We start from the raw sequence: 22,639 nt of genomic DNA, 5'->3' as shown, positions 1-22,639 counted from the left end.
AAGAAGGTGATGGTATTTATTACTGGAACCGTGTGTGTGTGTGTGTGTGTGTGCGCGCACACGCGCGCACATGTACACTCAAGTTTTAGAATCAGTGATATAGTCACAAAAAGAATTTGGAAGTTTTCTTCCTTTTCCCATACAGTGAATATGGCCCTATAATATGTTGCTCTTGTCACATTTACCAAAACTCTCCTGGGGACTTTCTAGGCTAAGTCCTTTTTGGAGGAGTAGCTTTTTTGACAGTTTTTGAGAATATTCCATAATACCTTGGAAAGGAAAAAGAAACTTCCATGTGTGATCATGGAAAGTGAGGTCATCTGAACCTAACCTCTCATAGAGAAAAATTTAAAAATGGGACTTGAAGAGCATAGCTACTTGACCACATTGGAGACTTAACAAGGAAGGAAAGGTCTCCAAAGCCAGGACGTGGGAAAACACTAAGTTTCAAGCAGGTGAGCTCAGCATGTAAATCTACTTTGCCTCAGGAGCATTTGCTAATTCCAGACAAAGTGTTAAAGAAGAAGAGTGGCACTTTTGACAGTCAGGTGAGGCTAGTGAGACGAAAGCTGGAGGCTCGGCCCACCAAAGGGAAGGCCAAGTCAAATCCTCCAAGCTTATTTGGGTTGGGATCAAAACGGGTTGAATCTTAAAAACAAGAATGCACCAGAAATAGATCAGAACTTGAATAACTGCCTCCAAATTTTAAGTGTACTGGGAGCCCCCCGCCCAATCTCAATCCTTAACATTTATTCAGATCGTTCTATTCTGCTCATGGTTCCGAGTCCTTGACTTTTGTTAAGCAAACAAAAATCCTCAGAAGAAGGTACCATTTAGTGCCTCAGTTAAAAACAAATCACCACAACTTCTCAAGTGCATGGTCTGTCACACGCTCAAATGTCACCTGGCACATAAAGAGAGATGCCCACGTAAACAAGTGTCAGTGGAAATAGGAGAAAATAATAGAGAATAGTGACAGGTGCGTGAGGGTTCCAAATAGATTTCCCAACAGACTTTACAATAACTAAATATGCTAATGAAGATGGTGAATGAAACCAAAAATTTTCAAACTGGAAACCACAAAAAAATGATATAAAGATTAGAAGAGGAAGAAAATGAAGCTCTAAAGCTAAAATTGTGTAACAATGATCATCGGTAGTTAATGGATAGGTTTAACAGCAGATTAGGCACAGAAGAATTGGTGAACTGAATGGCAGCTCAGGGGAAAAGAGCTCTGTCTACGATGAAAAACAGAGAGATACAAGGATAGAAAATACAAAATGCACTGAAGGCTGTAGAGGATATAATGATAAGATCTGATATATGTTTCATTAGGAGTCTCATAGGAACAGAAGGGTAATGGGGCAGAAGATGCAATGACAGAGAATTTGTTAAATGTATGAAAGACTTCCATTTAAAGAAAAAGACTTCCATTTAAAGAAGACTTCCATTCATACATATTAAAGAAGCACAACAGACACCAAAGAAAATAAAGCAATAACAACAAACACAGCAGGGCACACGTGCTAAAAACCAAAGACAAGGAAAAAATCATAAAAACAATCGGAGAGGGACAAGCAGGCTGTTACTTTCATAATATTAGCAATACAGTTGTTGGTGGACTCTCGCGAGAAACAATGGAAGCCGGAAGACAATGGGATGGTATCTGGATGGGCTGAAACACAACCTGGAAAAATACCTTTCAACAATGAAGACGAAATAAAGATATTGCAATGTGAACTGAGACAGTTCCGCACCAGCAGACAATACAGAAGCTTTTGTTCGGTATCTTTTGCTGTAATAAACCTTATCCATAAATATTAGCTGTTACTGAGTCTCATTAGTTCCTCTAGAATATCACTGAAGGCGAGGGTAGCTTTGCGACCCCCAAATCGGTATCCAACTGAAGTATATGCACATGTGCGTGACGAGACATGTAATTATAGTAAACATTTGATGTACAGGTAGACTTATTTCAATTTGTTTTCAATTCTAGAGTTCCTTTGGTTTTTCTTCGAATTTTATTTCATTTTTGAATATGCAATACATTTACATGGTTCAAAAATCACCATTATGTGCACAAAATAAAATTATACCCAAAGAAATCGTCTCTGTATCGTCCACTTTATTCTCCTCATCCCTTGTTCTCATCTCCATTAATTTTGTTTAGTTTCTGATTTACTTTTCCAGTGTTTGTTTTTATGTCAAAAATAAGCAAGTTGCATGTGTATAATTAATATATATTCATTCACATATGTGTTATATATATATGTATATATACATGTATAAGTGCACTTATGTGTGAGTATATTTAGGTATATGTCTGTATTCCTTATCATATTCTTTTATAACAAACTAGTAAATGTGTTGCTCTGAGTTCTATGAGCCATTCTAGCAAATAACCAAACCCAAGGAGGAGGTCATGGGAACTCAGATTTATAGCCAATCAGAAGTATAGTAACAACCTGGGACTTGTGATTGGCATCTGAAGTGGGGGGAAGAGAGTCTTGTGAGACTAAGCCCTTAACCTGTGGAAGTCTAAGGCCATCTTCAAGTAGACAGTGTCAGAATTGAGTTGAATCATAGACCACCCAGCTGGTGTTGCAGATAATTGCTTGGTGTTGGGAAAAACAACCACATATTCAGTACAGATGCATTCAGAGTATTGTTTGTAGTGTAAGGAAAACAATAGAGTTTTTCTTTCAGCACCCAAAAATAATGGGGCTCACTTGAGAAGAAACAGATAACTTGAGTAGCTCTGTATTTTTTTTTGTTTTGTTTTGTTTTTATATTTTTATTTATTTCTAGGAGAGAGAGAGACAGAGTGAGCAGGGGAGGGTCAGAGAGAGAGGGAGACACAGACTCTGAAATAGGCTCCAGGCTCTGAGCTGGCAGCCAGCACAGAGCCCGACGCAGGNCACAGACTCTGAAATAGGCTCCAGGCTCTGAGCTGGCAGCCAGCACAGAGCCCGACGCAGGGCTCGAACCCACGAACCGTGAGATCATGACCTAAGCGAAAGTCGGACGCTCAACCGACTAAGCCACCCAGGCGCCCCGAGTAGCTCTGTATTTATTAAAGAAACTGAAATTTGTAGTTAGAAATTATCTCACAAAGAACACTCCAGGCCAGAAGGCTTCACTGGGGAATTGCACCAAATCTTTAAAGAAATTACACCGATTCTGCATAAACTCTCTCAGAATATTGAAAAGCAGAGAATACTCACCAATACGCTCCACCCAGATACCAAAACCAGAAAAAAAAATAAGAAGGAAACCATAGACCAATATCGCTCATGAATGTGTATACAAAAATTTTTAACAGAGTTTTAGCCAATTGAACTCAACAACATATAAAAAGGATAATGTATCACAAGCAAATGAATGGGACTTACCTCAGATATGGTTGGTTGGTTGGTTTAATACTAAAAAATGTAACTTGCTGTATTAGCAGACTAAAAAAGACAAATCATATAATCACTTCAAGAGATGCAGAAGGGGCACCTGGGTGGCTCAGTCTGTTGAGTGTCCGACTTCGGCTCAGGTCATGATCTTATAGTCTGTGTGTTCGAATCCCATGTCAGGCTCTGTGCCAACAGCTCAGAGCCTGGGGCTGCTTTGGATTCTGTGTCTCCCCCTCTCTCTGCCCCTCCCCCACCTGTGCTCTGCCTCTGTCTCTCTCTCTCTCTTTATCCCTCCCTCTCTCTCTCAAAAATAAACATTAAAAAAATAGAGAGATGCAGAAAAAAACATCTGACAAGATCCAATATCCATCACTGATTAAAAACCCTCAGGAACCTTGAAGTAGAAGGAATTTCCTCAACTGATAAGGAGCTTCTACGAAAAATCCCTAATTCACATCATATTTAATGATGAATGATGGAATGCTTTTCCTCTAAGACAAGGAAAAGGCAATGATGTCTACTCATCATTTCTATCCGGCACTGTTACGGAGGTTTTATCCAGTGGAGTCAAGCAGGAAATAGAAAGCAAAGGCATGCAGATTAAAAAAGAAGTAGTAAGGGGCTCCTGGGTAGCTCAGTCGATTGAGCGTCCAACTCTTGATTTTGGCTCAGGTCATGATCCCAGTGTTGTGGGGCTGAGCTCTAGGTCGGGCTTCAGGCTGAGCATGGAGTCTGCTTGGGATTCTCATTCTCTTTCTCTCTCTCCCTCTGCTCCTCCCCTCCCTAAAAAAATGTTCTTAAAAAAAGAAAAGAAGTGGTAACACTGCCTTTTATTGGGTGTGGGTAGATGGCATTATCATCTACATAGACTATCCAATGTAAAAACAAAACTACTAGAACTAATAAGTGACTTTTGAAAGGCTGTGGGATATAAGATCATTATACAAAAATCAATTGTATCTCTACATGCTAGTAATAAACAGTTGGAAATTAAAAATTTTTTAAATATACTATAGTACCAAAACTGAAATACTTAGAGATAGATATAGTAAAAGAGCTGCAAGACGTGTGCATTGAAAACCATAAAAACATTGCTGAGACAAGTTGAAGAAAATTTAAATAAATGGAGAGCGAACTATGCTTCTTGAGTAAAAGTTTCAATATTGCTAAAATGTCAGTTCTCCCCAAATTGATCTAGAGACCCAGTGCAATCCCAATCAAAAGCCATTAGTTTTCTATGTAGAAATGTATAAGCTGACTCCAAAATTCATATGGGTATGGAAAGAATCTAAAATAGTCAAAATAATTTTGAAAAAGAAAAACAAAACTGAAGAAAGTATGTTACTGAACTTCAAAAATTACTGTAAAGCTACATTTTATCGAGACAGTTTATATAGTGAAAGACAGAACCATCAGGTATCCTGATGAACATGGTTGCAAAAGTCCTCAACAAGATACTAGCCAACCAGATCCAACAATACATTAAAAGAATTATTCTCCACGATCAAGTGCGATTTATACCCGGGATGCAGGGCTGGTTCAATAGCCACAAAACAATCAATGTAATACATCACATCAATAAAAGAAAGGACAAGAACCACATGATTCTCTCAATAGATGCAGAAAAAGTATTTGACAAAATACAGCATCCCTTCTTGATAAAAACCCTCAGAAAGTAGGGACAGAAGGATTGTATCTCAAGATCTTAAAAGCCATATATGAAAGACTCACAGCTATTATCATACTCAATGGGGAAACACTGAGAGCTTTCCCCCTAAGGTCAAGAACATAATAGGGATGTCCACTCTCGCCACTGTTATTCAACATGGTATTGGAAGTCTTAGCCTCAGCAATCAGACAACACAAAGGAAGAAAAGGCATCCAAATTGGCAAGGACATGATAGTCTTTGCAGATGACACAACAGTCTATATGTAAATCTCAAAAGATTCCACCAAAAATTTTCTAGAACTGATCCATGAATTCAGCAAGGTTGTAGGCTATAAAATCAATGCACAGAAATTGGTTTCATTTCTATATACCAATAATGAAGCAACAGAAAGAGAAATCAAGGAATTGGTCCCATTTACAATTGCACCAAAATCACAAAGTACCTATGAATAAGCCTAGCCAAGAGGTGAAAAATCTCTACACTGAAAACTGTAGAAAGCTTATGAAAGAAATTGATGAAGACACAAAAAAAATTGAAAAATATTCCATGCCCAATATTGGAAGAAGAAATATTGTTCAAATGTCAATACTACCCAAAGCAATTGACATATTCAATGCAATTCCTATCAAAATAACACCAGCATTCTTCACAGAGCTAGAACAAACAATCCTAAAATTTGTATGGATCAGAAAAGAGCCCAAAAGGCCAAAGCAATCCTGAAAAAAGAAAACCAAAGCAGGAAGCATCACAATCCCGGACTTCAAGCTGTATTACACAGCTATTATCATCAAGACAGTATGGCCCTGGCATAAAAACAGGCATTCAGATCAATGGAACAGAATAGAGAACCCAGAAATGGACCCACAAATGTATGGCCAGCTAACCTTTGACAAAGCAGGAAAGAATGTCCAATGGAATAAAGACAATCTCTTCAGCAAATAGTGCTGGGAAAACTGGACAGCAACATACAGAAAAATGAACCTGGACCACTGTCTTATACCATGCACAAAAATAAACTCAAAGTGGATGAAAGATCTAAATGTAAGACAGGAAACCATCAAAATCCTAGAGAAGACAGCAGGCAAAAACCTTCCTGACCTTCGCTGTAGCAAATTCTTACTCAACACATTTCGGGAGGGAAGGAAAACTAAAGCAAAAATTAACTAATGGAACTTCATCAAGATAAAAAAAGCCTTCTGCATGGCAAAGGAAACAATCAGCAAAACTAAAAGGCAACCAACAGAATGGGAGAAGATATCTGCAAATGACATATCAGATAAAGGGTTAGTATCTAAAATCTATGAAGAAGTTATCAAACTCAATATCCAAAAGTCAAATAATCCAGTGAGGAAATGGGCAAATGACATGAATAAACATGTTTCCAAAGAAGACATCCAGATGGCTAACAGACACATGAACAAATGCTCAACATCACTCATCACCAAGGAAATACAAATTAAAACCACAAAGAGATACCACCTCACACCAGTCAGAATGGCTAACATTAACAACTCAGGCAGCAATAGATGTTGGCGAGGATGTGGAGAAAGAGGAACTCTTTTGCACTGCACATGGGAATGCAAACTGGTGCAGCCACTCTGGAAAACAGTATGAAGGTTCCTCAAAAGATTTTTTTAATGTTTATTTATTTTATTTATTTTTTTACATTTATTTATTTTTGAGAGAGAGACAGAGCACAAGTGGGGGAGGGGCAGAGAGAGAAGGAGTCACAGAATCCAAAGCAAGCTTCCAGGCTCTGAGCTGTCAGCACAGAGCCCGACATGGGGCTCGAACTCACAAACTGTGAGATCATGACCTGAGCCAAAGTTGGATGCTTAACCGACTGAGCCACCCAGGCATCCCATAATGTTTATTTATTTTTTGAGAGAGAGACACAGACACAGAGTACGAGTGGGTGAGGGGCATAGAAAGAGGGAGACACAGAATCCGACACCATATCCAGGCTGAGTTGTCAGCACAGAGTCCAACGTGGGGCTTGAACTCATGGACTGCGAGATCATGACCTGAGCCCAAGTCAGATGCTCAACCGACTGAGCCACCCAGGCACCCCTAAAAGTTTTAAAATAGAGCTACCCTACGACCCAGCAACCACACTACTAGGTATTTATCCAAGGGATAGAGGTGTGCTGTTTCAAAGGGTTACATGCACCCCAATGTTTATAGCAGCGCTATCGACAATAGCCAAAGTATGGAAAGAGCCCAAATGTCCATCGACAGACAATGGATAAAGAAGATGTGGCACATATATACAATGGAGTATTACTCTGCAATCAAAAAGAATGAAATCTTGCCATTTGCAACTACGTGGGTGGAATTGGAGGCTATTATGTTAAGTGAAATTAGTCAGAGAAAGACCAATATCATATGACTTCATTCATATGTGGAATTTAATATACAAAACAGATGAACATAAGGAAAGGGAAGCAAAAATAATATAAAAACAAGGAGAGGGGACACAACATAAGAGCCTCTTAAATACAGAGAACAAAGTGGTGGTTGCTGCAGGGGTTGTGGGTGGGGGATGGGCTGTGTGGGTGGGGGCATTAAGGAGGACACTTGTTGGGATGAGCACTGGGTGTATACATGGGGGATGAATCACTGGAATCTACTCACTATTGCACTATATGCTAACTAACTTGGATGTAAATTCAAAAATAAATAAAATTGTCTACAAAAGGGACAGAGATAAATAGGACTTTAGCGTGAGTCTATGTTCACCGGCTAGGAGTGAGCTGTGCTTGTTATTTGCTGTGACTGTAGGTGCCAAAGGCTAAAATCTCTCCCCTATGTTTTGGGCATGCCATAAAGACTCTTTAAAAGAGTTTAGCCTTGGGGCGCCTGGGTGGCGTCGGTTAAGTGTCCAACTTTGGCACAGGTCATGATCTCAGGGTTTGTGGGTTAGAGCCCCGCGTTGGGCTCTGTGCTGACAGCTCAGAGCCTCAAGCCTGTTTCGGATTCTGTGTCTCCCTCTCTCTCTGACCCTCCCCTGCTCACGCTGTCTCTCTCTCTCAGAAATAAAGAAAACATAAAAAAAAAAAAAAGAGTTTAGCCTTGTAGTTCTTTTGAACTATAAACCTCTCTTATTTTGTTGAATGTTTATTTATTTATTTTGAGAGAGAGAGAGAGAGAGAACAGGAGGGGCAGAGAGAAAGGGAGAAGAGAGAATTCCAAGCAGGCTCATTGCTAACAGCGGGAGGTCACAGGACTCAATCCCACAAACCATGAGATCATGACCTGAGCAAAAATCAACAGTCAGATGCTCAACCAACTGCAAACTCCTGTTATTTAAAAGGAGTTTCATTTGTGTGATGTTAGGATGTGGGGGGAGAGGAACTGGTCTAGAGTCCCTAGATCGACTCTCAATCTTTTGGTGAGCCTGTGCTACGGGGCAGTGGGTGGGCTTCCCAAGTGGCCATATTTTTTCTTTGACCCCTTAGGTGAGACAGGAAGGTTAGAGGGGGCTGGCGCTGGGCACTTTCTTCCCACAAGTCAGTGAGTGTCTGGTAAAAGACCCACATTTCTGGGGCGCCTGGGTGGCTTAGTCGGTTAAGCGTCCGACTTTCACTTAGGTCATGATCTCACGGTTCGTGGGTTCGAGCCCTGCGTCGGGCTCTGTGCTGACAGCCAGCTCAGAGCCTGGAGCCTATTTCAGAGTCTGTATCTTCCTCTCTCTGACCCTCCCCTGCTCACGCTGTCTCTCTCTCTCTCTCTCCTAGAAATAAATAAAAATATTAAAAAAAAAAAAAACAAAAACCCACATTGGTTAGACTCTGGCAAAACAGCTGCCCGGGAAGGCAGGCCCTTGTTAACGAGAACAGAGCACGGTGGGCATATTTCAGAATGGCAGCTATACGTTCCCCCTGACAAAAGCAGAGAGTTTTCTTGATCTTTACTCTGAGAGCCTGGTGGGGTTCCTGGAAGAAAAACTCAGGAAAGTGTAGGGATTCCCCCAACGTTTGGCCTGCAGGAGTTTTAATCTCTCAAAATGGTCCAAACCCAGTCTCCTTCAACTGGCCAATTGCCCCTGAAGGGATTCCTGCCTGACGCTGGCTCAGGCTGACGTGCGATTCTGGGAATCCGCCCATCTCTCTCATTTTCAGGCTGGTGGTTTGCCCTGTGACCTCAACGCTCTGGTGTGTGTGTGTGTGTGTGTGTGTGTGTGTGTGTGTGTGTGTTTATAAAGCATAAAATTGGGGGGTTATGTGCTGTGATCCAATCTAAGAATTGTTTCCCCTTAATTGGCAGCTTTCAGACCACCGACTATGATGTGAGATCTACTTGTCCTTTGTCATACCATTGTGCTTGGGTTGTTTTCTGTTTTTGTTGCATTTTAAAATCTTAAAATTTTGCTTTCACAATATAGGTTTTTTTTTTTAATGTTTCTTTCTTTTTGAGAGAGAGAGAGAGAGAGTGCAAGCAGGGGAGGGTCAGAGAGAGAGGGAGACACAGAATCCGAAGCAGGCTCCAGGCTCTGAGCTGTCAGCACAGAGCCCGACGCGGGGCTCAAATCCATAAACCACAAGGTCACGATCTGAGCTGAAGTCAGATGCTGAACTAGGCACCCCCATACAGTGATTTTTAGTTTTGTTAAAGGTCATATATTTAAAAATAGCTTTTAAATAAGTGAACAGATAAAATACAGAGAAGATTTTTACAACACACAAAAAGGACTAACTGCTTTAATACATAAAGAATCTTGTAAACCAATAAAAAGGCCAGTGACAGAGGTGAAAATGGGCAAGAGATATGAACAGACACTTTTATAGAAAAGAAATACAAAGGCTCTTAGCATAAAAGATCCTCAATTCCCTCACAGCAAAAGCAACAAAAGTAAAAAATCTCATCTGAGACTTCAATTTCCATCTCTCAGAATGGCAGAGATCAGAGTCTCTGTGGACATGCTGGGCTGGACAGACTCTGGGGAAACTGTCGCTCTCACTGTGCTGATCTGAATCCTCTGAGAAGCAGGTATCAGAACAGGATAAAATGCTAAGAATTTGTATCAGGAGATCTGCCTACAAGAGGCGATGGGGAAGCAGCTGAGTTAAGCGGGGAGAGCTATCAGACCGCAATACGGGTCTGACCCTGAGTGAAAGAGAGGGGGACGTACTGTAGGCTGCCACGCAGTCTCAGGAGGGTCAGCAAGGCCACTGGGGCATCTGGAACCCAAGCCGGCCATCGGCAGAGCCTGGACCTCCCAGGAACGGGGCTGCCTGGTGCCCCTCTGCTCACACAGATTCCCTCCTTCACCAAACTCTCCCCTGAGCTCCTTTTTTAATGAGGCCTGGCTTCGAACGTTGCGTCCATGTCTGCATTGTCCAACTTCAGAAGAACTCTGCTAACTCGGTTTATTCCGGTCCCCCTCCCTGTGATCGCTGATCACCCTCTGTGTCTGATTGGGTTTCCCACCCACGTGATGTCTGATCGCCAGGCCTGCCTTCAGCAGAACACAGGAGGAGACCAGGACAGCGGAAGGTGCCGTATCCTAGAAAAAGCAGTTCCAATTCCAGACAGGGAGACAGAGCCACCCCAGGACGATGGTTGGATAGTAGTGCCAGACGACAGCTGCCCGGTGACCCGAGAGCAACCTGGCTGACCCGAGTGGGTCGGAAGGCTCCAGAAGAGAAACTGGGTGAATATCTGCCGTGACATCGGATTTGTTTTTCACTAGAAGAAGATTTTAGGATTAAACTGACGTAAGTAACAGAAGACCAAGCAAGCTGACAAGAAACAGAAAGACAAGGGGGCACAGTGGCTGCACCCGTCTTGCTTCGGCCATGAAGAACCTTCACTGAGCCGTGTTTAAAAAAACAAACAGGGGCGCCCGGGTGGCCCAGTCGGTTGAGCATCTGACTTCGGCTCAGGTCATGAGCTCGCTGTTTGGGAGCTCAAGCCCTGAGTCAGGCTCTCTGCTGTCAGCACAGCTCCCGCTTCAGATCCTCTGTCTCTCTCTCTCTGCCCCTCCTCCACTTGCGCTCCCTCTCTCTCTCAAAATTAAATAAATATCTTTTTTTTTTTTTAAAGAAAGCAAACAAAACTGGAGGCCACCATTGGAATATATCCCCAGACTAATCATCATAGTCCATAACCAAAACTTGACACTGAGACACTGACTCTCACCTCAAAATGTGAGCTTTCCCCCCATCCGGGTGGCTTTCCAGCAACAGACAAATAAGTTTATGCCTCTGGAAGGGATATAAGTCTCCAGTGACAAGACACCCTGGAAAACAACGCACTTACTCACGCCCACCTTGTAAACGCTGCTGTGACTACTGACATCTGGGCTTTCCGCCCACGGTCGTTGGGTCGTGGGGAAGTCTCCTGTTCCCCAGCTATTCCTCACTCAGTAACACACTCGTATCAGGGAAAGCCCTCTGGATTTCCTCTTGACGGTCTTACGGATGTGAATGCTGGGGTCTGATCACACTAAAATTGCACGGCCTGCAGAATAACAGGGTCAGGACTAGGCTGCGGAGGAGGATGGCAGTGTGCGGTGTGGGGTGACCGCTCTCCTACTGGGCGGCCGGTCCGCAGATGATGCCTCGCGTGGGAAAATGAACAAGGGCCAGCACGAGCCTGCCATTTGGCGACAGGGAGTAAGGACAGAGGCTGAGACATGGAGACTGCTGTCCCTGGGACAGGCGCATCTGCGGTGCCCAGTAAGGGCTGGTCGCACCAAGGAAATGAGCCGCAGAGAACTGCCTTGTCTTTCTACATGAGCCTGTATCTTTTCTTCATAAGATAATGACATTGCCACAACCCAGCATTTTTTGTTCCATGAGTTGATTGCAAAAAAAAACACAACGCTATGCCAACCAAGGGATTCTCCTTCGGCCCCTGCCTGGGTTTACTCCTCTGTTCCTTGTTCTTATCTGAGTCCACCCTGCTTTGCACTGCACTGTATTCTGAAAACCAGCTGGAATACTGTTTGCAAGCAGGCGAGCTCGTCGGGTCCCGCATATTCATATAGTTAGTGGCTCCGTGAGACTACCGGACTCTAGTCGGTCTACCCAGCACACGCAGGGACACCAGGGCAGGGTCCTGGCTCTGAGGGACGGGGGCAAGCTGCCAAATCTGTCTGCGTGTCAGTCTCCTGGACTGCACTGTGGGGCTGATAGATGGCATGCCTCCCAGGAAGTCGCCCAGTTCATAGACACGCACGTTAGTCTCTAGCAGGTGGGTGTGATGCTGTTGCTATAACAGCATGGTCAGGGGTGGGAGTGGGGGCTCGAGCACTGCAGAGAGTGGGAAGCCTGTGCTCCCTCCGGGGTCTGACTTGGGACAACTCCCTGCTGGTGACATGATTCTGGATGCACGTCCCTATCCCACGGTCCCTACCCCTCTCAGTCTCCCTCTTCTTCTTTTTTAAGTGTATTGCTTTAGTTTTTAGAGAAAGAGAAGGAGAGTGCAGGGAAGGGGCAGAGAGGGGGGGAGACAGAGAATCCCAAGCAGGCTCCACTCTGTCAGCACAGAGCCTGACACGGGGCTTGAACTCACGAGCCATGAGATCACAACCTGAGCAGAAATCAAGAGCCAGACGCTCGACGGACTGAGACCCCAGGTGCCCTTCCCGTCTCCTTTACCATGGGCTCCTGTTCAGTTTTCAAGCCAAATTCCCACCTTGTCTCATCCATGGACCTCACTGACCATCCCATTCAGTGGTACATTCGCTTCTGGAATTCCACAACCACACACAAAATTACCGTCTCGTCTTCACCATGGAAGTCTGAAAAATCTGTTTGTTTTCTCCCAAATATGACCCTTCTTGGTGGGAAAGGAGGGGATTTGGCCCCCCCAGGAGACAAGCGGCCGGGTACAGAGACACGAGTGGCCGTCACAGCCGGACGGGGTGGCCTGTGGTATCCGGCGGGCAGACGCCTGGGGTGCTGCTAAACCCACAGCACAGGCTGGGTCATTGGTGCACAGGGTCGTGGCATTGAGGTGGAGAGCCCCGAACTGTGATACCAGCTCCTTGAGCACAAGAGCCACATTTATTGCCATTACTCCCCCACCGAGGGGGGTGGGTTGTGTGAAGGAATGTTTATCAATAGGCCCCCGCTGAGTAAAGTAGGCCCTGGGTTAGGGATGGACCCGCCAAGGGGAGTGTGCTTTCCGTCCACTTCCCTGCAGGGAATGGGGGATGTGCTGAGACCAGGCAAGGCGTGGGAGCTGAGTCCACGGCTCGTCCCCTCGCCTGCCACGGTCCTCGGGACGACGAACTCAGTGCAGAGACAACGATTGAAGAGCTGGGGACAGGGGCCTGCATCTCTCGCAATGACCCAGCCAGCAATGAGAATGGCAGGTGTGCCCCGTTTTGGGAAAAGGGTGGATAATTGGGAGAGACTTCCTCCTCAGTGCTGGGAAGACGCCACAATCTCTCTCTCTGTAGTAATTATTTCGTGCCCTAAGTACCCTTAAGCTCGGTGTGGCGGATTGCACTGTGGCCTCTCAAAATCCAGATGCTGATGTCCTAACCCCTGGTACTCCAGAACGTGACCTTCTTTGGAGGAAGGGCCTTCCAAGAGGGGACTATGGTAAAATGAGGCCATTAGGGTGGTCTTACTCCATATGACTGGTGTCCTTTCTAAAGGGGCAATTAGGACACACACACACACACACACACACACACACACACACACAGAAGATGGCTCTTCGCAAGCCCAGGAGAGAGGCTGGGACAGACGCCCCCTCACAGAGGGAACCAGCCATGCCCACACCTTGACCTTGGGCGACCAGCCTCTAGAACCGGGAGAGAATGAATAAATGGCTGTTGTTTCAGCATCCGGTCCGCGGTGCCTTGTCGGGGTCATCCGGGCAGATGTAAACACTAGGCCAGGGCAGTGCCCAGCGCCAAGGTTTATTTAAGCTATCATGGGGTCAGGCAGCCGCGCAGGCCTGGAAGGAGGCGGTGTGGACTGCCAGGAGAAACAATACCTGCTTTGATCCACGAGGGTGAGGACCACAAAAATAAAAGGGAAGCAAGACTGCACCGGCTGAATTCCAGCAAGTCCATGACTTCAGGGGGCTGTGCCACGTGTGGGTGGCAGAGCACAAAGCAGAAGCTGCGCGCTGTCCCACCCCAGTCAAGGGAGAGCTCAACGGAGGGACACACCCGACCACAGGCCACAGCAGCTGGCGTCCCCATTCCCAGGTCCACGTGGGCCCCCAGCCTTCACCTTTCCCTCCTGAGGGCACGTGTGCTGCTGGGCCAGCCTCGGGGACAGGCGGGCATCACATGGGTCATCACGGGGGACGGCCATATGCGCTTCCCCAACACGGGTACTTACAGCTCGTCTTCAAAGCAGATTTTGGCTTATTTGTGCCTGCCGCCCCCGCTGAGCAAGCGGTAGGCATAGGTGTTCAGGGGGCATGGGGTCCAGTGGTCACATTTCTGCCTTTTAGGGGTTGGAGCTGCAACAGACAGGAATATAACGGTTGGCATCTCACAGACATTCATCAGATGGACCCGCTGCTCGACCGTGAGCGGCTCTTCGATCCCAAGACCCCACACGGGCAGGTCCCACCTGCAGTGGGGAAGGGAGTCACCAACTTTCCATCAGCAGCGTCAGAAATTCCCCTAAAGGTACAGTTGATTTAACTTGCATGCGTCTTTTTTTTTAATGTTTATTTATTGAATATATTCAAGCAGTATGTTACTTAACATAAATTTTCAAGTAATATACTCAATAATTTTTTTTTAATTTTTTTTAACGTTTTTATTTTTGAGAGAGAGAGACAGACAGACAGAGCATTGAATGGGAGGGGGCAGAGAGAAAGGGAAACAGAATCGGAAGCAGGCTCCAGGCTCTGAGCTGTCCACACAGAGCCCGACAGGGGGCTAGAACTCATGAACTACGAGATCATGACCTGAGCCAAAGTCAGATGCCCAACTGACTGAGCCCCCAGATGCCCTAATAAGTTTTTTTCTCAATCTCCAGATACCTAAATTTAAAGCGAGGGGTCTGGTCATAAATGTGAGAAAGTGCTTACTATAAATACAGTATCTTCTCCTTCTGTCTGGATTTGGGGCACTAAAGTATTAATTTTATTTTAGCTCGTTTTTTTTTGTTGTTGTTTTTGTTGTTTTCAACTTTATAAGAATACCCATTATTTAAATTTAGAGGTAATTTCCCTAAAAACACATTGCACATAGTATTTGAAAACATAACATACTGTTCAAAAGCAGATGTGTCCAGGGACACCTGGGGGGCTCGGTCAGTTAAGCATCTGACTCTTGGGGGCGCCTGGGTGGCTTAGTTGGTTAAGCGTCTGACTTTCGCTTAGGTCATGATCTCGCGGTTCGTGGGTTCGAGCCCCGCGTCGGGCTCTGTGCTCCAGCTCAGAGCCTGGAGCCTGTTTCAGTCTGTGACTCCCTCTCTCTCTGACCCTCCCCTGCTCACGCTGTCTCTCTCTCTCTCTCTCTCCAGAAATAAACAAAACATTAAAAAAAAAAAAAGCATCTGACTCTTGGTTTTGGCTCAGGTCACGATCTCACAGTGTGTGGGATCGAGCCCCGCGTCGGGCTCTGTGCTGACAGTGCGGAGTCTGCTTGGGATTCCTTCTTTCCCTCTCTCTCTGCCGCTCCCATGTGCATGTTCTCTCTTTCTCTCTCTCCTTCTCAAAATAAAAAAATAAACACTTAGAAATAAAAGAAAAGCAGGTGTGCCTTGTTTCCTGGCTTCAGACATCCTGTGACTACAGCCCATTTGGAGCGAATACCCTTGAGCTGGGAGCCACATATATCCTACCCGGTACCTGTCTGGCCCTCACGCAGGTGTCCCTGTGCCCTCAGCAAGCACACAGGCTGGCTCACTTGTGCACAGACTCTGCTGTTCCCCGCACACCTAGAAGGAGAATCACCGAGGCTGCGCTCTGCTTCCCGGTCCGTTTCACCCCAGGCTGTGGGAGTGCACTGGCCACGCGGTCCCCTCAGCCTAAAGCTGAAAAGGACCCAAACCTGTCCTGAACGTGCAGGGCACGCTGACAGGTGTGCCTTGTTGACGGACAGAGGCGGACAGCGTCCCGTGTGCCCGAGGCCACATCGTGCCCCCTGGTAACGCGGAGACAGACATAGCAGATTAGTACAGAGCTGGTGAGAGGAAAAGCGATTTCGATTTGTTCTAGAGCCAGGAGCTGGGGCTCTACTCGGGGGAGAGGTCTGGGTGAAGCAGGTCAGGGGGAAACAAAGGGCTGGGTGGGGCGGTGTGGGCGGGTCCCGCCCGAGCTGTGCTGTCCTTCCTCCTGCATCTGCCCCTCGGACTGGCTCAGCAGGGCAATCACAGCAGCCGAGGAGACCCCACCCAGCCGTCGCTCCCGCCCTCTTATCCCAGGGCTGACCCTGGGGTCTCCCAGCGTGGCCATCCTTGGGGGGGGGGGTTCCCATGGGGATGTGCTCCTGCAGCCCCCTCCCCCCGTGGGGTCAGCAGCGTGACCGTGACTGGGCCCTGGGGGCTGCCCTGGGGGCTGGGGTGGGCCGGGAGGGCCATGGGCAGATCTTCCTGTCGTGGCGTTCACAGGCCCCTGCAAAACGCGGGTGTCGTTCATGTAGATATGTACGGGTGCGTTTTCTAGAAGGAGGGCCCTGGTTTTCATCAGTTTCTCCAAGGAGAGTGTGGTTCTCGTGACCAAGGATGACACAGAGATGCCTGGGAGCATGGCATTTTAAAAAGGTTTTCTTGGGGCGCCCAGGTGGCTTAGTCGGTTAAGCGTCCGACTTTCGCTTAGGTCATGATCTCGCGGTTCGTGGGTTCGGGCCCTGTGTCGGGCTCTGTGCTGACAGCTCAGAGCCTGGAGTTGCTTCGGATTCTATGTCTCCCTCTCTCTGCTCCTCCCCTGCTCGTGCTCTGTCTCTCTCTCTCTCCCTCAAAAATAAATAAACATTAAAAAAAATTTTTAAGGTTTTTCTTAACCTCCTACCCATTCCCTAGAAGCACAAAATATCATCATGTGAACGAAGGTCATATTTGCTACTCGGAGTAGAGGTGTGGAAAGAGTCCCAGAGGATGGAGCACTTTGCAAAAACCCTGCCTCTCCCCACCACACCCCCCAACCCGATTCACTCCAGACTAACTCACAGATTCTTACGACACAGAGTTATCAAAAAATACCTGTTAAATACTCGATACTGTTACATGTCCGTCCTCAGCGCTCTACCTGAAATTCGCTCCCCAAAGATTGAACAGAAAATAAAGTCCCCGTGAGTGAGCACGTGGAAGCTGACCCCCGCCCCCAGCAGCAATGGCGTGCCTGCTGGTCAGTATCCCACTTACGGGTCTCCCCAAAACCCGCCTGATGCTCTAGGTAAGACCTGATGTGCTGACGGGCAGTGTGTTTGCAGACAGCCGGCCTCCCGCTATGAATTTGTCTTAGAAACCACTTCTTGCTGCCAGAGCCACCTTATTCCTTATCCGTACCTTAACTAAAATAAATATAGGTTCTTAGGCTCCACCCTGAACCCACGGATTTTCAATTTCCTGGAGTGGGGTCCAGGAACCTGTCTTTCTGAAGGACTTCCTGATTTGGGAACTGTGACTGCATTCACCCCTTTCAACGAGGAAGGGGATTCCAGAAACGTCTGGCTGCGGGAGCCAGGCAAACAAGAAGGGTGCTCCCCGGGCGCCCACTGACTGCGCTTCCACCGGGTCAACTCGCCTCCTTGTTCTGCAGGAGATGAAAGTCCCACGAAAATCAAAACCCAGAAGGCGCCCGAAGAGAGCTGGTGTCTCTCACAATCAGTGATAATGATTTCTCGGGCGCCCCGGGGCGGGGGGGGGGGTGACGTGCAAGAGATGCTCAGCGCACCCACCGGCACTGGGCTCAGTGGCGCCAGCGGACCCGCGGAGAGGCTGTGTGGGCGCAGTGCCGGGGCACCTCCGTGAGCCTCTGTCCCCACGGACTCCCCCCGCCCCCCGGACAGAGTGGCATTGTCGCTTCTGCACCTTCCCTGGGGGGCATGGAGCTAGAAGGCAGGGAAGGGGCTGAGGCCCTCCCAGGTTGAGTGGGACCCTGGAGGACACAGAGCCTGGGAAGAGCCTCAGACGTCATGGACAGCATTTACAACGGCCCCTCGGCTGCGGCTGAGGGATCTCGAACCCACTGACAACTAGTTTAATGGCAGAATTAGAATTAAAAGTAGTTTTTTGGGGGCGCTTAGGTGGCGCAGTCAGTTGAGTGAAGACTTCAGCTCAGGTCATGATCCTGCAGTTTGTGAGTTCAAGCCCCACATCAGGCTCTCTGCTGCCTGCACAGAGCCTGCTTCAGATCCTCTGTCTCCCCTCTGTCCCTCTCTCTCTCTTTTCCCCACACCTGCTCATGCTCTCTCTCTCTCTCTCAAAAATAAATAAACATTTAAAAAATGTAGCTTTTCCCAGGGGCACCTGGGTGGTCCAGTCAGTTGAGCATCTGGCTCTTGATTTCAGCTCGGGTCATGATCTCACAGTTCGTGGGTTCAGGCCCCGTGTCAGGCTCTGCACTGACAGCATGGAGCCCACTTGGGATTCTCTCTTTCCCTCTCTCTCTGCCCCTCCCCCCCCCAAAATAAATAGATAAACATCTTTTAAAAAGTAGTTCTTCCGGCTTTTTCGTGCAATGGTAGCCGTTTAGGGGTCATCAGCTCATCTCACCTTGGCTGGCAGTCTAGGAAGGCGCTCGCCACAGCTGATTTGCCTGGCTTGGTTCCCTCTCACAAGAGGTTCTAAGAAAATGACTCAAGGACCTCAAATCTAAATTAAATGTGAGAACATTTCAACAGGATCCTTCTCCCACCTGGTCCCTCCTGAAACCGACCTTCACGGCCCGGGGCTGTGAGCTGGCGGGGGAGGGGGGCGGTTTCCCACCAGATGCACCCCTCGAGCGATGCACACATTCTTCTTACACAGACACTAAGAAAAACACTTGTTAGACACCACACACCGTGTTCAGCTCAACAGGGACAGCAGCGAACACAGCGGCTTTCTATGCGCGAGTGCAGGGACCGGAAGCGAGAACGGGTCATCGCGAACTGTGACGTGTGCCACCGGGGAGGGGAGGGGGGGGGGCGGGTCAGGCATCGACAGCTTCGCACGTCCAAAAAAACTGCCTGTAGATCAACAGGAAAAAGGGAACCACCCTGTGGAAAACGGGCAAGGCACAAACGTGCAATATTACAGAGGAGGGGACAGGGCGCAGGGACAGGGGCCTGGCGTTCACAGCGCAGCCTGCCACGGAACAGCCCTGGGCCCCGGGCCGAGAGGACAGTTCTCTCTGCGATCAGGGATTCAAGCAGAAAGATGTCAACACCTCAGACGGGCTGGAGGATGGATTCAGTGGAAAATGGGGCAAAGGGGCAGGAAAACCAAACCAGAGTGGCCTTTGCCCAGGGGGTCATAACCCGGCATGTTGACTCCATCACCAGGGCAGAGGGTCAAAGGCGGGGGAGGGCGGGGGGAGACTGCGGCCTGAGGGGAGAGAAGGAGCCGAGCCGATGGCGCTCTGCCCTCCGGGCCAGCACAGCATCTTTCACAAGGGAGCCAGACTGATGTGAAGGTCAGTCCTCTCAGGAAATGGGAGGGATCGGGCGATGGGGAGCGGCCGGAGCGTGGATTCCCGGCAACAGCCAGGTCTAGAAAACCAGCCAGGTTCAGGAGTACTTGGGATGAGCTCAGAAGTACAGACGGCAGAGAGGCAACATCCAACATGAGGGTGGGCTGAGCCCACGAGAGCACGGACTCGCGGGGTGAGAATTAACTTCAGAAAACCCAGGGGCGCCGGGTGGTTCAGTCGGTTGAGCATCCGACTTCGGCTCAGGTCATGATCTCACGGTTCGCGGGTTCGAGCCCCGCGTCGGGCTCTGTGCTGACAGCTCAGAGCCTAGAGCTGCTTCGGATTCTGTGTCTCCCTCTCTCTCTGACCCTCCCCTGCTCACGCTGTCTCTCTCTCTCTCTCTCAGAAATAAATTAAAAAAGAAAACCCAAAGCCATGATCCCAGGTCTGGGTGGCTGTGCCGGTGGTTGGGTCATTTTCAGAGGATAGTTTACGAAGTGGAAAAGCAAACCCTGGATCAGGGTGAAAGCCCAAGGTGGGGGCGGTGTTCAGGACCAAGTGCAGGTGGGCCCAGCCCGCGTGGCCTCGGGCACAGGGGTATGTGCTCTTCGGTGCCTGTCCGGCCGTAGCCACCACTGGTCTCACGGGCCAGCGCGCCCCTCCCTCTGCTTCAGACCTGATCAGACGTGGTAGGGGGAGGGACACTGAGGACATTAGGAACAAATGCTTCCAGGAGGGCGTCACAGTCATTCTGCTGAGCCGAGAGCGACAGTCTCCTGAGTGACGGCAGGAGCTACGCTCACCTTGACCCCTGTCCAAGGCCGAGGATCTCCAGGTCCCTGTCAGGTGTCCACGGGGACCCAGGGGCTTGCCGAGGGCTGTGCACGCTGTGCCAGGCCAAAGGGACTTGTGTTTGCTCTGAGGCCACTCCCTGGGGGCTTGGCAATGGCACGAAGTGAGTCCCACGGCAAAGCCCCGGAGACAACGCAGAGGCCTGTTAATGTCTTATCCACAAGAGCCCTGAGCCGCCCATCGATCACTAGGCTCAGCCCCCAAAGTCTGAGCCCACCAGATGCCCGGGAAGTCACGTGTCCCTCCGAAGTGGAGCCCAAGCCCGCAGGGGCCGGGACGCAGCCCTCACAGCAGCCACGGGCACCGGCTCTCCTGCCGCCTTTGGGTTTCCAGGAACCAGACACTGCTTCAGTCTCGGGGGGGGGTGAGAGGGCCCCCCACCCGGCCTGCCCTGGGGGGACGGGAAACCACACGAAGGAGCCCTTCTCAAAAGACAGGCATCAGAGGCAGCTCCTGCAGGCAAGTCCACGTCCAGGTTGGACTTCACATTTTGTATGACAACGGGGACAATGTGAGAGCCTTAGAGGGTGTCCCCCACGCCCTCCACACGTAGGGGGTCCCCCCCCCGCCGGTGCTGGGCCTCATCCACAGTCCGGATGCAGTAAGTCTCTCCAACTGCACGCACACTCGCTATGGAAACTTTGTTAACAATAAAAACAGTCATAACCAATTCCTAGAAAGTTATGGGTTGTTGTTTTTTTTTTTTTAACGGGGGTGGACAGAAAAGGTAATTAATCCGGGGGCGCCTGGGGGGCTCAGTTGGTTAAGCCTCCGACTCCTGATTTCTGCTCAGGTCATGATATCATGGTTTGTGGGATCAAGCCTCACATCAGGCTCCGCACTGACATCAAGGAAGCTGCTTGGGATTCTCTCCTCCTTGCTCTCTGCCCCCTCCCTACCCATTCTCCCTCCCAAAATAAATAAATAACTAAATAAATAGCTTTTTGAAAATGCGATTAATCCGAAAAGAAATAGATTTACAATTTTTCTTTAAGGTTTTATTTGGGGGGTGGGGGGCTCCCAGATGGCTCAGTCAGTTAATCATCTGACTTTGGCTCTGGTTATGATCTCATGGTTCATGGCTTTGAGCCCCACATCAGGCTCTGTGCTGACAACTTAGAGCCTGGAGCCTGCTTTGGATTCTGTGTCCCCCTCTCTCTGCTCCTTCCCCAATCACACACTCTCTCTCTCAAAAATAATAAATATTAAAAAAAAATTTTACTTTTTTTTAAGTAGGCTCCACACCCAACATGGGATTCAAACTCACGACCCTGAGGTCAAGAGTCACATGCTCTACCGACTGAGCCAGCCAGGCACCCCGCTAGCTTTCACAACTTTTTAAAAATCGTTATCCAGTTCTTTATATTTGTGCAAATTAATTTTGTATCATCTATTTCTGTATGTGACACGTGCTGGCATACCTATATACAATGAGATTTGGAAAAAGGGTACAAACGACTACCTTAGCGTCCCACATGCTTTCCTGTGAGGATTTTAACTGTCACGGGGTCTCATGGGGATGAGCAGCGGTACCCTACCTTAGAAAGGTGTGGGAACCCAAGGGGTGGGTATTACCCCCTCTCCCCCTCCTCCTCCGCCTCCTCCTCATCACCACCATCATCACGATCAACTTCTCAAACATCAAACGGCCAGCTGGGGCAGAGCTGAGGTCAGAACGCCCTCCCCACCACCACGGCTGGCTTTCGGAACTGCCAGTCGACACATCCCACGGAACTCACCCTTGAGGATGGGCCTCTCACCGATGCTCCGGATGCTATAGACAGCACTGGACAGGGAAACCTCCGGAATGAGCTCTGCGAGCAGGTACCCAGAATACCAGGCGCATATGGACGCGAAGAGGAAGAACACAGCCTTCAAAGTGCCTGCGGACAGACAAGACACAACCGTGGGTGCCCAGGGCATGGGTGCCATGCTAGCCCACTTCCGGCGCCTGCAGGGTGCTCTGAGGAGAAACCACTCCTGGGTAGGTGGGAGCCGGGGAAGGGCCCACGGCTGCCTCAGTGGAGCCACGATGTCTGAGCTGGCATTGCTAGCACTAAGCATTTGATGCCATGGCAGCAAAAAATACAAACAAGACAGGGATGTTTTCTACGCCGTTTTTATATTTGCTCTTGGTTCGGGTCTTGGAGCCTCCTCAAAGGCGGCCCGCAGAAC

The 22,639-nt window shown here is 48.3% G+C and overlaps 1 protein-coding gene across 1 annotated transcript in view; it reads right to left on the bottom strand.

Annotated features, from left to right (window-relative positions):
* FAM3B (FAM3 metabolism regulating signaling molecule B) overlaps positions 1-22,396 on the bottom strand; it is a 31,655-nt gene extending 9,259 nt beyond the window's left edge. Inside the window, 2 exon segments of the mRNA XM_039229800.1 lie at positions 14,380-14,503; positions 22,204-22,396. Of these exon segments, the coding sequence (XP_039085731.1) occupies positions 14,380-14,503; positions 22,204-22,396 (317 nt within the window).
* Positions 22,397-22,639: the final 243 nt, after the last annotated feature.

Source organism: Hyaena hyaena, unplaced genomic scaffold, assembly GCF_003009895.1.
Source record: "Hyaena hyaena isolate Hyena2069 unplaced genomic scaffold, ASM300989v1 scaffold_2, whole genome shotgun sequence".
Classification (NCBI taxonomy): Eukaryota; Metazoa; Chordata; class Mammalia; order Carnivora; family Hyaenidae; genus Hyaena; species Hyaena hyaena.
This window is presented reverse-complemented; position numbering and strand designations above follow the sequence as displayed.